Source organism: Castor canadensis, chromosome 15, assembly GCF_047511655.1.
Source record: "Castor canadensis chromosome 15, mCasCan1.hap1v2, whole genome shotgun sequence".
Lineage (NCBI taxonomy): Eukaryota > Metazoa > Chordata > Mammalia > Rodentia > Castoridae > Castor > Castor canadensis.
In genome coordinates, this window is record NC_133400.1 from 79229473 (window position 1) to 79245887 (window position 16415).

Genomic DNA, 16415 nt, shown 5'->3' on the forward strand with positions numbered 1-16415 from the left:
ATCTCTCCACTTTCTATAGTCTTCCTCAATCTCTTTCTTCAGAAGTGTATAGTTTTCCTTGTAGAGGTCTTTCACACCTTTTGTTAGGTTTACACCTAGGTATTTCATTTTTTTTGAGGCTATTGTAAATGGAATTGTTTTCATAAATTCTTTTTCAGTTTGCTCATTGTTAGTGTATAGAAATGCTAATGATTTTTCTATGTTGATTTTATATCCTGCTACCTTGCTATAGCTATTGATGATGTCTAGAAGCTTCTGAGTAGAGTTTTTGGTTCTTTAAGGTATAGGATCATGTCATCTGCAAATAGGGATATTTTGACAGTTCCTTTACCTATTTGTATTCCTTTTATTCCTTCTTCTTGCCTAATTGCTCTGGCTAGGAATTCCAGCACTATGTTGAATGGGAGTGGAGATAGTGGGCATCCTTGTCTGGTTCCTGATTTTAGAGGGAATGGTTTCAGTTTTTTTCTGTTAAGTATAATGCTGGCTATAGGTTTGTCATATATAGCTTTTATAATGTTGAGGTACTTTCCTTCTATTCCTAGTTTTCTTAGAGCTTTTATCATGAAATGGTGTTGGATCTTATCACAGGCTTTTTCTGCATCTACTGAGATGATCAAGTGGTTTTTGTCTTTGCTTCTGTTAATGTGGCTTATTATGTTTATTGATTTTCGTATGTTGAACCACCCCTGCATCCCTGGGATGAAGCCTACTTGGTCGTGGTGAATAATCTTTTTGATATGTTGTTGAATTCGGTTTGCCATTATTTTGTTGAGGATTTTTGCATCAGTGTTCACTAAGGAGATTGGCCTATAGTTCTCCTTCTTGGAGGTGTCTTTGCCTGGTTTTGGGATAAGTGTAATACTGGCTTCATAAAATGTGTTAGGTAGTTTTCCTTCCCTTTCTATTTCGTGGAACAGTTTAAGGAGGGTTGGTATCAGTTCTTTAAAGGTCTGATAGAATTCAGCAGAGAATCCATCAGGTCCTGGACTTTTCTTTTTGGGGAGACTCTTGATTGCTGCTTCAATTTCATTTTGTGTTATAGATCTATTCAGGTGATTAATTTCCTCTTGGTTCAGTTTTGGATGGTCATATGTATCTAGAAATCTGTCCATTTCTTTAAGATTTTCAAATTTATTTGAATATATGTTCTCAAAGTAGTCTCTGATGATTTCCTGGACTTCCATGGTGTTTGTTGTTATCTCCCCTTTTGCATTCCTGATTCTACTAATTTGGGTTTTTTTCTCTCCTCATTTTAGTCAGGTTTGCCAGGGGTCTATCAATCTTGTTTATTTTTTCAAAGAACCAACTTTTTGTTTCATTAATTCTTTGTATGGTTTTTTTTGGTTTCTATTTCGTTGATTTCAGCTCTTATTTTTATTATTTCTCTCCTTCTATTTGTTTTGGGATTTGCTTGTTCTTGTTTTTCTAGGAGTTTGACATGTATCATTAGGTCATTGATTTGGGATCTTTCAGTCTTTTTAATATATGCACTCATGGCTATAAACTTTTGTCTCAGGACTGCCTTAGCTGTGTCCCATAGGTTCCGGTAGGTTGTGTTTTCATTTTCATTGACTTCCAGGAACTTTTTAATTTCCTCTTTTATTTCATCAATGATCCATTCTTCATTAAGTAATGAGTTATTTAGTTTCCAGCTGTTTGCATGTTTTTTGTCTTTACTTTTGTTGTTGAGTTCTACTTTTACTGCATTGTGATCAGATAGTATGCATGGTATAATTCCTATTTCCTTATATTTGCTGAGACTTGCTTTGTGCCCTAGGATATGATCTAACAATCCATATTTCTTTGTATAAGTGAGGTGATTTGCAACCTGTATTTCTTGGTCATGTCACTTACCATTTCTCAACCCCATTTTTCTCATCTCTAAATTGGTATAATAGATAGTATTGTCTTCCTCCCTGCCTCTGTAGGAATCAACAGGACAACGCATATGAGAATGCTCTGGAAAGTGCATGGGGCTTTGTAGGTCAATGGCTTATGCCTGCTGAGCTGATTGGAACATTTACTGTTGGTCCAGGTTAAACCCCACATTTTAGATTATGTAGGTGCATTGAACTGGCAAGTTTTCTAGTTAACATCAACAATTTCCTCTATTTCTTAATATATCTTCCTCTTTTTATCACAAGAAGGGAAGAATTGCCATGCATGTTATTAACATAGCTGGTTGACTTTGGTGTCACCAAAGATCAAATTTGACTCTGTTTAGGGTGATAGGAATGAAATAACAGATAAAACCAGTCTTATTTTAGTCATTAAAGCAATTCAGTTTTACATTATTCCAGGCTATCACTCCAGCACTGGCATGAGTTGGCAGGTAACAAAGAGCATACCTTGATCATTTTGCCATGGATTACAAAGTATTTACAAGTCCTATCAGTCTGTGACTAAAGTTAGGCTTCAGAAATGGCATTTTAATTGTTATACTAATATTTTTCCTAGGGGATTATTATGCATGGGAATTTAATAGTGATTTCTTAAAAAGTGTAAGGCCAATGGGTAAAGCAACATGGTATATCCGTACCATGAATACCACTACACCATAGAAAGGAACAGACTGCCTCCACACAGTAACATGTATGAGCTGCTGAGTGAAAGAAGTCTTACATAAAATCACACACACCATATGATTCTGTTTCTATTCTGTAACAGCGGAACCATCCTGTAAGGTGAAAAATAACCACAAGAGTGGTTGGGAAGATGGACACCATTTAGAGGGCAAACATAATGAGAACTTTGATTTACTTTAAATTACACCAACTACCACATTTCAGCGATGTGACTTGTTGGATAGATGCACAATGATACATAGCTAATAAAAATTAATTAGTTGCAGAATCTATCTAATGGTTGTTCAAGTACCCGTTGTCCAAATTTGTGGCAAGTTTGAAAATTTTATGGTAATACATTTCAAACATAGAACTTCAGAAAAATCTATTAATATAAAAAAGTACAAAGGCAACTCTTGCTTAGTGTTTTTGGTGATGTGATATTCTTGCAAGCATTGAATATCCTTACAGATATTAAGCTACTTGTCAAAGCTAAATGAGAATTTATTACCTTGCCTTTTCTCAGAATGCTGAATAAAAGAGACATCGAAAATGATAAACACATAAGAATTTCTGAGTTTTCAGTGTATCACATGAATTGTTATCAAATTAAAGTTGTAATTAAAAACTACTTATTACCATATTTTTGACTGCACATCATTTCACATACATTGTTTTCTTTTGTTAATCTCCATGAACCATCTTTTTAGAAATGGTAGAGTCTAAAAGACAAAAAAAAAAGCAATAAACAAGTGACAGAATTCAATTCAGAATATACCATTTTATGAAATAAGTTACTGATAAAGAAGCATTGTTGAAAGCCTTGACTTTGAGGTACAAATAATATCACCTTGACTTTTCATACCCTGAAAATTATTGGAATTCAGAAAAACTGAATTTAAAAGAGTGTGACAAATTAGAGCATTGTATTTCTTTGAAAGGACAAAATTCAGGAGGTACATGTATAAAAGCATGCCCTTCAGAACCAAGAACTAATAATAAAAATATGGAGTGGGGAAGCACCACTTATAAAGAATCTAGCCATGATCGCCTCTCACTGACTATTCCCTGTCTTCTGCACGAAGGTTGGGTCTGGCTTACACACATATTTTGTAAGTAATATGGAAAAATAAGACAGGATTGAAAGATGATGAAAATAATGAAAAACTGATACCATTAGGAAAATCTGAGGGTAGATGAAATTCTTTAAACTCTTAACAAGGTTGAATGGTTACCCAAGAGTTGATTACTATTTTCAGTTACATGAAGTATCTTCATAAGGACATTCTATGAAAAACTATCAAAGGAAATGGATTAAGTTAGGAGATAGTTTAGTTGTGCAAATGCAAGAATCTCCAAATTTGAGGCTGGTTGAACACTAGAATAATTATGAAGAGACATTTTGGCATCTATGTCCCTGGAAAATTACATAAACATAGCATAAATTCTCTGTATTTAGACATTTACCTGCTAGAAGTTAAGAGCTAATTCGAATGACCCCCTAAATTCGTAAAATAGACCTGCATAAAATGATAATAACAATTCATCCTACAATAATAATTTGAAATACCAACTTTAAAGTTTACTTAATAATCACTACATGTAATGATTCTTTTTGTCAGTGAACATGTCAAATTATATATTTCTTTGGTGTCTATAATACTATTCTTAACTTCATTTTTGTATTGTATAATTATTATAAAGTAATTATACAGTATTCTACCCTTATCCTTTGGAGATAATGTTTCAGAATCTCTAAGGGGATGCTTGGAACCACATGAAGTTCTGAACCCTGTATATACTGTTTTTTTCTGTACATACAATGATAAAGTTTAATATATAAGTTAGACACAGTAGGAGATTAAAATAATAGCTAACAATAAAATAGAATAATTAGAACAAGATACTGTAATAAAAGTTATATGAATATGATCTTTTTCTCTTAAAAGGGTCCAGACAGATATTAATATTCCTTGGTCATAGTTGACTTGCGGCAAACTGAAACTATGCAGTGAACTGTGTGTAAGAGGAAATACTGTAATGCCAACTCTCACTTAGGAGCTGGGACTGTAGCTCGGGGATTAAGTGTTTGTGTAGCATGCACAAGGCCCTGGGTTCAATACCTAGTAACAAAAAAATGTGTAAACTCTCATCTTCTGTGACTGTTAACAACAATATCATTGCAGGGAGGTTTTATATTTACAACTGTTATACTCATGAGTGTTTTCCCTTGGTAGGGTTAAATAGATCCATGTCTATTTAACATGCTTTGCCATTTTACTCTGCTACAGCACCATCCTACCATCCAGAACAGGTGAGAACTGAATGAGATAAAAATGTCACCTTGTGAAAGTCAAGCAAAATCCTCTTTTGCCTCATCTATTGTAATCTCTGTTTTGGTTTCTTCATCTTATTTCTTGGCTCACTTTTATTCTTATCCATTACAGAGCAAAACTTGCTTCCTGTTGTGATGCTGTTCAAAACTTCGTGGTTTCTCAAAACAACACTCCAGTTGGAACTAACATGAGTTACGAGGTGGAAAGTAAAAGGCGAATTCCAATTAGAGAGAACATATTCCATATGTTGCCCGTGGTGAGTAGAGATTGATTGTGGGTGAATTTTCCCTCACTTATTACTTACAGTAACGAATGAATAATTGCAATACTACTGTGAGAATCAACTAAGTCAGGTCTTTTCTGTCAAAGGGATTAATGTGTAGTATATTATCATTGTACAGATGTCAGCTTAACTTCCCTGAATTGTTGCCTATGTGGCTTGTGAGGTGTCACTTAATCCCGTAAATTCCTTTGTTTTAAACAAAGAGCTATTCTTCATTGCTGGGCAAGTTCCTGTTGCTCTCCTGCCCCAAGGGCACTTAACCTGTGTGGCCCATTTCAAATTAGCCAATCATGGAGATAGTGAACCCAAAACCCATTCAACAGGGTTTCAGCAGACTTGCGTTACAGATAAAAACCTGAGAGGACTTCTCAACCAGTGTGCTTGCTAACTGGACTCTTTGTCTGTGGCACACCCTTCTGCAGAAGTAAATTTTGCCTTGCCTTTTGACTTCTGAGTTGTGTTATCTATCTTGTGACACCCCAATATCCTGAATTCATTTCTAACACTACTGTACTCCATTTTGTTGTATAAAATACATATAGTGGGCCATTTTTTTGTTTTGGTAATGCTGGGGTTTGAACTCGGGGTTTCATGCTTGGTAGGCAGGTACTCGATCACTTGAGTCACACCTCCAGCCCTTTTTGCTCTGGTTATTTTTGAAATAGGTCTCATTTTTTGCCCAGATTGGCTTGGACCACGATCCTCCTGTTTTACATTTCCTGATGTAATTGGGATGACAGGTGCACACAACCATGCCCAGCTTTTTCTGTTGAGGTGGTGGGTCTCCAGAACTTTTTTGCCTGGGCTGATCTCAAACCTGTGCAATGTTTGCTGCTGTTTACCTTGCTTTCAGCCACCCAACGCTGAGGAGCTGAAGCGATTCTGCCTCTCATTAGGCACTTTGAAAGGAATACACTTGACATAGGCTTGATAAGTCTCTATGCATTAACAGCTACATCCACTTTCCAAGTTTATACCGAACCCCCTGATCTGGGGCCAGGCACAGGGGTTCATGCCTGTAATCTCAGCTACTTGAGAGACAGAGACAGGAAAGTCATGGTTTGAGACTAGCCTGGGCAAAAGTTAATATAACCCTATCTCAGAAAACAAGGTGGGGGTGGTGGTGGTAAACTCTGTAATCCGAGCTACATGGGAGGTAGAGGCAGGAGGATCACAGTGACTAGCTTCAGGCAAAAGCACAAGACCCTATCTGAAAAATGACCAAAGCAAAATAGCTCGGAGTATGGCCCAAGTGGTAGAGCACCTGCCTAGCAAGCATGAGGCCCTGAGTTCAAACCCCAATACTCAAAAAAATATATATAAAGAGAAGAAATCATACAGCCAACACAGTGACTGTCGCAAAGCTATTTCAAGTTCTTGGGTTGTTTCACCCTTCTCCTCCCGTGGGTGGGGTTCAGATTAGAACTGACCTTGATCCCACTGCCCGCCATGTTGTACTCTGCCCCTGCACACATACACCCCCACTACAACTGCTTTTGACAACACAATGTGGAGGAACTTCCCCCAAAAACCTTTGCCAAGTTACTTGGATAGAGAAACAGCAAAGTTGATTTCTAGCCACAGCGAGCTGTGAGCAGCCATTGAGCTGTGTGTGCCAATTTACATTTTCTTGGGAGGTTTATTTTAGGGAACACTGAGGTTTGTAATTTATTTCAGCTCCTACTGAGCATGAGATCCCAAAGCATAGAAATGTTTCCTCCCTGTTGACCAAGAAACCAGAGAACGCATTCATTGTTTTGAGCGCTTAATTTGAGATATATTTCCTTCGGTCTTCTTTTCTTTTGTACCATAAAGAGCATATTTGCATTTTGGCATTCTACCCTATTTATAAAATTCATAATTTATTGTGGTACTATTGGGCAAACACTGTCTGAAGACATCCTGAGCTAGAATTTCAGTGATATGGTGTAGCCTGAGGTATCTGGGAACCATTCATTTTAGAGCCAAGCCCTGGGTTAGGCATTGTGGATATAAAGAAAAACAAGGCACATAATTAAGTTCACAGGTTAAAGCACTGACAGTAGGAAGCTGTATGCTGTGCTGTGTTAAAAGCAGGTTCTCTAGGGCACAATGCCTGAGTTCATATCCCAGCTTTGCCTATTTGTAAGTGTGGCTTAAATTGATAACCTCTATTTTCCTGTCTGTAAAGTGCTCATGAGGTGGTTGTGTGAATTAAATGTGCTTATAAGTTATGCACTGAAAACATTGTGTCTCATACAGTCAGAATAATGTGACTGTTAAAGTTTAGAGAACTCTACAAAAACAGAAGTAAGTTCTCTTTGGTTCTTGGGCATCACTCAGACACAGCAGGTAGCAAGTGGCTCTCAGTGATTCAAGGATCTGCTGGCAGTCTGGGCTGCTCAGAACCACATCGGTCCCTTTGGCTTTTTGCCAATGGTGCCTTTGGTGTGTGAGTGCCTCAATTTTTGCTACTTTTCCCATTTTCAGTGGTTTAGGAATCAGCCCTTTAACAGATCTCACGTTACCAATGGTTTAACCACCAGGTCACAGAATTCCTGCATATTGCCCAGTTGGCTCTTTCAGTCTTCTGCACACTGCTGGGGTTGTGCCAGAGGGGCCACTGAGCTAACGAGTACTTATGGAAAACTCACTGTGTATAGCATGGTACTAGATATGGAGTGAAGGATGAAGGGAAATGAAAAACTAAGAAGCACCTTCTCTGGTATGGAGGACTTACATTCTAGTATCAGAGACCAAAATAAGTGAATCAGGAACTCATCACCTTGGGCTATGACCAGCCACCCTTTCTGCAGCCTCAAAGATGCATTGTGACTCTGGGAAAGTAATCAGAAAAGGAAGTGTTCACCATTGGATTGAAAAGTTATCTTTTGGACTGTGGAGGACTTGGGGAAAGTGGGAAACCTTCTTGGGTAAGCAAGGTGGGTTCTAGAAAGAAATAAAATATATTTAGGCCTCAGAAATTAACTTGAAATATGTCAGTGCAGTGTGGGTCAGCCTCCCCCAGAAAACCCTGGCTGATCATTTGCAGACATGACAGACATTAATCTACTGCCTTTATTAAGCCTGCAGGTCTAAGGTCTAACTATTTTAAAGGCAGGGAAACTTCTGCTAAATTAACAATTAATTTTATGCCTTAGAATAAAAAGATTTAATTCTACTTTCTTCTCTCTCTCTTTGGCTGAAAATATCCCTATTTTATAGGTTGGAAAGGCACAATGTGGGATTTTGCCGTCCCCCTTTTATTACTTAATTATGTGATATAAGATACATTATATCACATTTTGTATACTAATATGGTTTGCAGTCTTAGATTGTGTTGTTATTATGATGTTTATTTATTTCAAGAGAAATGAAGCAGGTTTACGTGATGATTTTTTATTGTAAGTTGGAAGTTGATCAGCACATTGTCCTGGTTTTGTTGTTGTTGTTGTTGTTCTTATTGGTTTTTTTTTTTTTCTTTTAGTGCTTTTCCTGTTTTTCTTGGTTCTGTTTTGTTTTTCATCATTAGCCTGGGTGGGAGGTTAAGTTGCTGGCACTAAGCTGGTATCTGTGTTTCTCAAGCCAGCGGCATCTCATGTAGACTTTTGTTCCCTCCCTATAGTCCCAGCCTTTTGCCGAGTACCCTTACAATCATTGTGCTGTGGTTGGAAATGGGGGAATTCTGAACAAGTCTCTCTGTGGAGCTGAAATAGATAAATCTGACTTCGTTTTTAGGTAAGACTTGTCAGAGTGATAACTTTCAAACCAAAGATCTGTTGGATTTTTTAAACGGGTTATGTTAAGGTGCCCGGGTCAATTTTGATGATTGAGTTGTGTTCCTGGAGTCTACAAATTACCAAGATGGATTCTTTTCCTTTTTGAGTTCCTCAGACTGTTCATACCAGAAAGATAAAAATGTGCCATAGTCATCTAATTTTAGGGAACTAGATGAAATCTTGGTGAAAGAGGGCTGGGAAATATAGGACTTATCAGGTCCTTACTGTGGCACCCTTGGAAGGACTCCACAGAGGTACATTTCCCAGACTCACCTGACCTTTTTTTCTTTTCAATTTTTACTTTTTTTTTTTTTAGTTACAGAGCATTTCAAGGAAGTTTTGTTCCCCAGATGAAATGCTGATTTAGGCATGTTACACACCTGCAACATCATTTTCTAAATCTCTGCCTTGAAATAAAAAAAAAATTCTTGGTAATTCTGGTTCTTTAAAACAGCTTTATCTCAATACCAACTAGTTTATGAAAATAGAAACAAGAATGGCTTCTATGTGCACTTCATTCTAATAGCCATGCTACAAAACATCTCTACTTTGAGACTATAACAGAAGGTGATTCATCCATCTGAGGATGGATTTCAGTTGAAACGTACCTTTTTCAACAGTAAGTAGAAATCTGCCTTTTTCTTTTTCAGGAGTATTGATTTTATATATCAGAGACCCTTTGATTCCCATTGATTTAATGCTTCCCTTTCGAAAAATGAAAATAATCCAATGTTCAATAAATAGCTCCTCCCTCATGTTGGTCTCATTTAGATTTTATGCCGAAGGTAATTAGCCCACAGTAGATCTGACAGTCCAACAATTATTGAATGTGCTCTTCATGAGTAATGAATGGTAAGGTGGCTAGTATCTGAATGGTTTGGTCATTTTGTGCAAGCTCTTAATGTGAAAAATGCCATAATGAAGATAAATAATTCTTCATGCACTAGATTTTTCATAGACTTAAAATTCCCCAAACATCTCTGGTAAGTATTGTGCCTAAACATTAATTTTACTTCATACAAAGAATAGGGAAGACAACTTTAGGTTACTCTTAAAACTAATTCTCAGCAGTGATTTGATTTATAACTCTAAAATAAATACCTGTGTTTCTAGCCTCCACTTTTGCTGATACAAGGTGCTTTTCTGAATATAGTGGTCTCTTTGAAGCTGGCCATTCAAACTGAAAGGTAAAATAAGGCTACATGTGGTTGGTGTCATTAAAATATATTTAATTTTTTAAGCCTGTACTTATTTTGCCTATGTTTATAAAACTATTTGGAAATTGCTTATTTATTTTTATTTCAAAAGATTGGGAGACAGGAATTAAGTATGTAAGGAAGAAAAATAATCATTAACTATACTGCTGCCCTACTATGACTGTACGACTGTGTCTCTGTGTATATACTTTATATAATATGTTACTTATATGTATACACATATATGCATATGTGAGATTTATGTGTAAATATATACCCCAATGTTTCCCCAGGAGTCTGTGATACTATATTAAAATCACTTTTAATTCTTCAAAAGAATGTGAGACTATGATTTGTTGCAAAAAGCCCACTAATAAGGTCATTCTGTGGCCCATATCTATAATTAATATTTATTTCCTGATGCATCTTTTATATCAAAGAAGGAAGTACATGTTTCCTTCATTCATATTTCATAGGGCATGGAATAGAATATTTCAGCTCCACTCCCATTACAGACCACGTCATGTTTAACAACTTTCCTTGGGAAGCGCTTGGTGTTTCCTTTTTATGCTTAGCTTTAAAGAGATGGTCCTACTTGAAATTTAAACTGTGTTTAGGGAGTCATAACCATCTTTCCTCTTTTTTTGATTGTAATATACACAGAATTCTTAATTTGTTTTCCAATGTAAAAACAAATTAGTACTCAAAGGAAAATGAGAACAAGATGAAAACATCACTATAAAAACATTAGGGTTTTATTTATTAATACTATAACTTGGTAGCAGAACTATCCATATGGAAATCAGAAGATTTTGGTGTTTCTATGTAATTCTTTCTCTGGCAGATGCTGTATCTTTACTTGCAATGCTTCAATTTTTTATGTCTGTAAATTACTTGGTCATTCTACTATAAGAATATAATCAATATAAATTAATATAAATAATAATTTTAATAAAAAGATTAGCAACACTTTGAAAGCTAGACAAGGTATAATTTTCATTGCTGGCTTTGATACTTAAAAATATCAATGAGACTATTGAAAGCAGGTACCAAGTATGCACATTTTATATAATGTTGAAATGTCAACTAAGGGTTCAGTCCTGGTCACATAGGAGTCCTAGGATCTCATAATGCAGTGATTTTCTCTGATATAAAGACAATTATGGGTATCATGTGTGGATGGTATATAAACTTGTTTTTTAACAATTCATATTTTGAAAATATTCTCTCTTCCGAACTTCCAGATGTAACTTGCCTCCGACCACAGGAAATGTTAGTGAAGATGTTGGCAGCAAGACAAATCTGGTGACTGTAAATCCCAGCATTATAACACTCAAGTAAGTGCCTCTGAGTTACGTAGCTATTCGAGAGCACCTTTCATTGTTTAACATGACTCTAGTCTAAGTGCTAATCTCTTGAGAGGCTGACCTGCAACATGGCTGCAGTGGCTTTTGGGGGGAAATACAAAAGAACCCATTTGCAAATTTTGACATCGCATCACAGCTGTGGCTCATCATAGGTATGAATCAGTTGTACTTCTGGTGTCATAGCTAAATATTTCTAATGAAATGAGAACTTATTTATCCCTTCATTTTTTAAATAATAGTGAATTTAGTTTCTTTCCATTTTATCATTACTCTTTTGTCTTGGGAGCACTTTCTTGATAAAATAGTCGGTTTAGAAATTCTAGAGTAAGCCTTGGTACAGCCTGGCAAAGTACAGTTTTTACTTTGGATAGTTTATTACCATAAAATAATTTCCACCTCCATTTCTATAATGTGACTACTACAAAATGTTAATTAGTTCATTAAAAAACCCACACATATTTTCACTTCATTGTTTTCATCAAAAGTGATTGATAATGCTAGGTGGCTCACATATGTAATCCTAGCTACCTGGGAGGCTGAGATTGGGAGGATCATGGTTCTAGGCCAGCCTGGGTAAAAAAAGTTCATGAGACCCCCCATCTCATCTGAAAAAAACTGGATGTGGTGGTGCATTCCTGTCATCCCAGAAATGGCCAGAAGTGTAAAATAGGAAGATTTCACAGTCTGGCCTGGGAAAAAAGAAAGACACCCATCTCCAAAATAACCAGAACAAAAGGGGATGGAGGCATGGCTCAAGTGGTAGAGCCCTGATTTCAAACCCCATTACCACCAAAAAAAAAGTGACTAATAATTGTTATTAATAGGATTTGTCCCTCCAGACAGTTCTAGAATCTCTTCAGAGAAAGCAAATATTGTGCTTCCCTTCTTTTGGAAGACTTACTTTCTAAACACAATTGTTCTTACAGGAATACTTATTTAGGTGTCATTGATCTTGTACCTATAGTGATAGCACAATTGCATGGAAGAAGATTTTAACATTATATATATATATATATATATATTATAATTATATATCTAATATATATATATTAGATATTTTATGTTTTCAAAAGGAAACTTCTAATGAACTTTAAAAAATGTATAGCTATACATGCTATGCCTGAAAATATATAAATTTGGAAGGCATTAAATATAAAAGAGGAGTGTTAGAAAATATTGCTGAGTTGGAATATAAAACAATACAAGAAACCAGTAAGAATGTAGCCCAATACAGAAGTAAAAATCAAAAGTCTATCTATACCAAGATCAGACTCTTGATAATTACATGTCTGCTTAACTGAATTTTCTCTCAGCCCAGGATTTGTCCCTTTTATGTATGGGAATATAAAAAATTAATTTGACCAGACAAACTCAGCTTCTTGTTTCTAAAACATTTACTTTGATTATTATTATATGATTATTTTGATTTCCTGAAATTTGGCAGATATGGGAACTTAAAGGAGAAGAAAGCAACGTTTCTGGAGGACATTGCCACTTATGGAGATGCATTCCTCCTTCTGCCAGCGTTTTCCTTCCGGGCCAACACTGGCACCTCTTTCAAAGTGTACTACACACTCAAACAGTCTCAAGCAAGGCAAAAGGTTCTCTTTTTCCATCCCAAGTACCTGAAACACCTTGCCCTTTTCTGGAGAACTAAAGGTGTGACTGCCTACCGCCTGTCCACTGGCTTGATGATCACAAGTGTTGCAGTGGAACTGTGTGAAAATGTGAAGCTGTATGGATTCTGGCCCTTCTCTAAAACTATAGAAGACACACCCATCAGCCATCACTACTACGACAACACGCTACCTAAACGTGGTTTCCACCAGATGCCCAAGGAATATAACCAAATCCTCCAGCTTCATGTGAAAGGAATCCTCAAACTACAATTTAGCAAATGTCAAGTAGCTTAAAGTTTCTTAAAGTGAAAATCATTTCAATAGAATACAATAAGTAGGTGAGTAATAGGTAAAGGAGGTGGTTATACAATACTGTAGGAGCACTCCAAAGCTTGGTTTGACCAAAGCTCCTCCATGACCTTAGCAGCCTCCATCAGTCATTCAGTCTTTCCAATCTTCATTTCCTTCCCTGTAAAATGGGGATCATGATAAGTTATCAAAATGGGATAATTTGTGAAAACTCTTGGTAATAGCTTTGGTGTGAGGTAGGGACTCAGTGACTTTCCCTTGTTAATATTTATAGCAGCCATTTCCACACCCAGCAGACTAATGAAAGGCATGGTGTCCTGCAAATCTTTTCTGAAGAGAATGGCTGAATCATCCATGTTTATTGGGTTTTTTTCTCTCAGACTTCTCTTTATTAATAATACCCTTCCCACTTTTCTCTCTGTCTTAAAAGAGTACATACAAGAAATTTGCATAGGTAAACAGTAAATCCTTGGCCATTCAGCAGTGAAATTCTTCTCCCTGTATGGCAGTGTCCCTGCTTCTGATTAAATTCACTCATAATATAATCTGCGCTGATATGTTAGTTGGATATTGACCCTTTCATTTCCTCTTTCATCTTTATTTTTAGTCACTTATTATCATTATATACTAACTTCCTGCTTCAAGCTTTGGTCTTTTCCTCTTCTACTGACAGGATCTACTTTGAGAGCATAAATAGTTACAATATCCAGGATGGCTCACCTGCTGTCTTTTCTGTGGGGTCACTCATTCAATTTATTTTAATTACTGAACAATTATTTCATGCCAGGTCCTGTACCAGGCTCTGTGAGAGTAATATAAAGATGACTGTTTCTGGCAGGAGAAAATAGATTATTGTTAACAAATATGGTGCAACAAGTGTTAAAATGATGATAGCTACAGTTATAATAAAGTGCCATAGGAATATTCATATGCAGGAATAATTAAATCTGTTTCTGTGTAATCTATTTCAGTGTACCAATTCTAAACAAGAGGTGATTTTGGAATTAAAACAGGAAAATGAGTTAAGTTTTTAACAAATGAAGATTCTAAGAAGAGGGAATAGAATGGGGTGAAAGTTGTTCCCTTAATTCTGATCCATCAAAATGAGAATATTTGAAAGGAGATCATGATTTTTGCCCTAAAACCTGCCATACAAGGAGGAGCTACCATGTGCAGGGGTGGCACTTTGGTCCCACATCAGTGAATGGGAATAATTCAGATCCACCCAATTGCACTAGGAAGGCTTATGGATGAAAACACCCCAAGACTTAATTTGCACCAGGAAAGACATATGCCTGCCTGAGAAATAAAGCTAATAATTTAAGCATCACTATCAAACTTAAGGAGATATTAGCCTTTTACACCACTTCCTTATATTATGATGGTACCTATTTACATGTCATCAATGCCTCTACTGAATACACTGACATACAGAAATAATCATAGAGTGTAGTAGACCAGATCTATGTGCCAAATAATTGTAAATATAAATTTTGAATTCCTACCCAAGCCAGATTATTATTTTACCAAATGCTTGCTTTTATGAACACTGTGGGGTAAAATACTCATTTTAATAATAATCAAAATGATCTTTACTTTGTAGTTGACATTTGTAATGTTATTTTGAGTTTTTATTTTCATTTGTTCTTTTATAGCAAATAAAAGCTATTAGCTTTATAAATTGATTAGAAGTTCCTATAAAAATATTTTCCAAAAGGAAAATGCTTGTTACATAAAGTCTAATTCATTTATGATCTTTATTTTTGTGGTAAGTGTGGTGACTTATTCCTATTACTCCTAATAGATTTAATTAGTTTAAAATAATCTGTTGGAAGTACTGGTAATGTTTCAATCACAGTACATCAATGGATTATTAAAAATAGATCAGAACTCTTTAGTATTTTATAGTTATTATATGTTACTACATGTCTCTCCCAAAATGTTCTATGGCAGGTAGAAAAAACTTTCTTTTTGATGATTTTAGAAATATATTGTTTATGAGTAAAAGTAATAGAATATATGAAATATAGCATTAAATAGACAATGTGAGCATTTATATATTATTTCAATGAAAATTATATGTGATTAGGACATTTGGAGCTTAAGTTTTTTTTCTGTATAATATGCTATTTTAACTTAGGGAATTTTCTCTAGAGTTCAAAACAGAATCTCCAGTGTCACTGACATAAATTTCAGAAATACTCAAAATAATTTGAGATCAAGTTACATAGTCATACCCATGTCCCAATTAACAGTTCAGTAGAAACAATGTTTGTGGAAATTTTGCAGAGAAAATTGTAGACCTTTCCATATGCACACACTGAAGTTTATTTCTTGATTAACATTCTTCTTGTCATCCTAAGAGCATGTTTGAAAACTTTATCATAACTCTATCTAGATTTGTATTATCCAAAGTCATTGATCAAACAGACACCTGGATATTTCTTGAGAGTATCACAGTGTCAGCTTTAGTTATGGTTAATCTACAAGTGCAAGACAGAGTTTATACTTTTTGTCTTCATCTTGGTGACAAGCTTGTCACAACTCACAACTACATAATAAAAAGAATGGTGTCTTACATTTTACAATCTACAAATCCAATACGCTACATTGTCAAGATTCGTGTTCAGTCATATTTTATATGCTGTGTGTGTCACGTGCCACCCATACGTATCACCACTTGTGCATTCTTTGTATCTCTTTCCAAAATTGGTGTGTAGTTGTGATTTTAAAACAGTTCAGTCTTACAAGTCATTATTTGAAACTCTCCTACACTCTCTCTAGAGGAGTTTGTGTGTTGTGGAGAACCAAAGGAGTGGGAGGAGGCACAGGAGCTTAATTCACATGGTAAATTTCCTTCCTGGTAGAAAAAGACCTACTTGTTTCATTGTGATGTGCCAATAATGTCCTTTTGTTCCAAAGCAGAACATTACTTAAAACTTTCTGAAATATAATGGAACATGAATTTTGACAATACAGC

At 35.7% G+C, this 16415-nt stretch overlaps 1 protein-coding gene across 1 annotated transcript in view; it reads left to right on the forward strand.

The window, feature by feature from the left end:
- Window positions 1-14984, forward strand: part of St8sia6 (ST8 alpha-N-acetyl-neuraminide alpha-2,8-sialyltransferase 6) — a 117376-nt gene extending 102392 nt beyond the window's left edge. Inside the window, exons 5-8 of the mRNA XM_020151212.2 lie at window positions 5015-5159; window positions 8791-8903; window positions 11385-11477; window positions 12952-14984. Coding sequence (XP_020006801.2) covers window positions 5015-5159; window positions 8791-8903; window positions 11385-11477; window positions 12952-13420 — 820 coding nt within the window. The 3' untranslated portion in view covers window positions 13421-14984. The remainder of the gene's footprint in view (window positions 1-5014; window positions 5160-8790; window positions 8904-11384; window positions 11478-12951) is intronic.
- Window positions 14985-16415: the final 1431 nt, after the last annotated feature.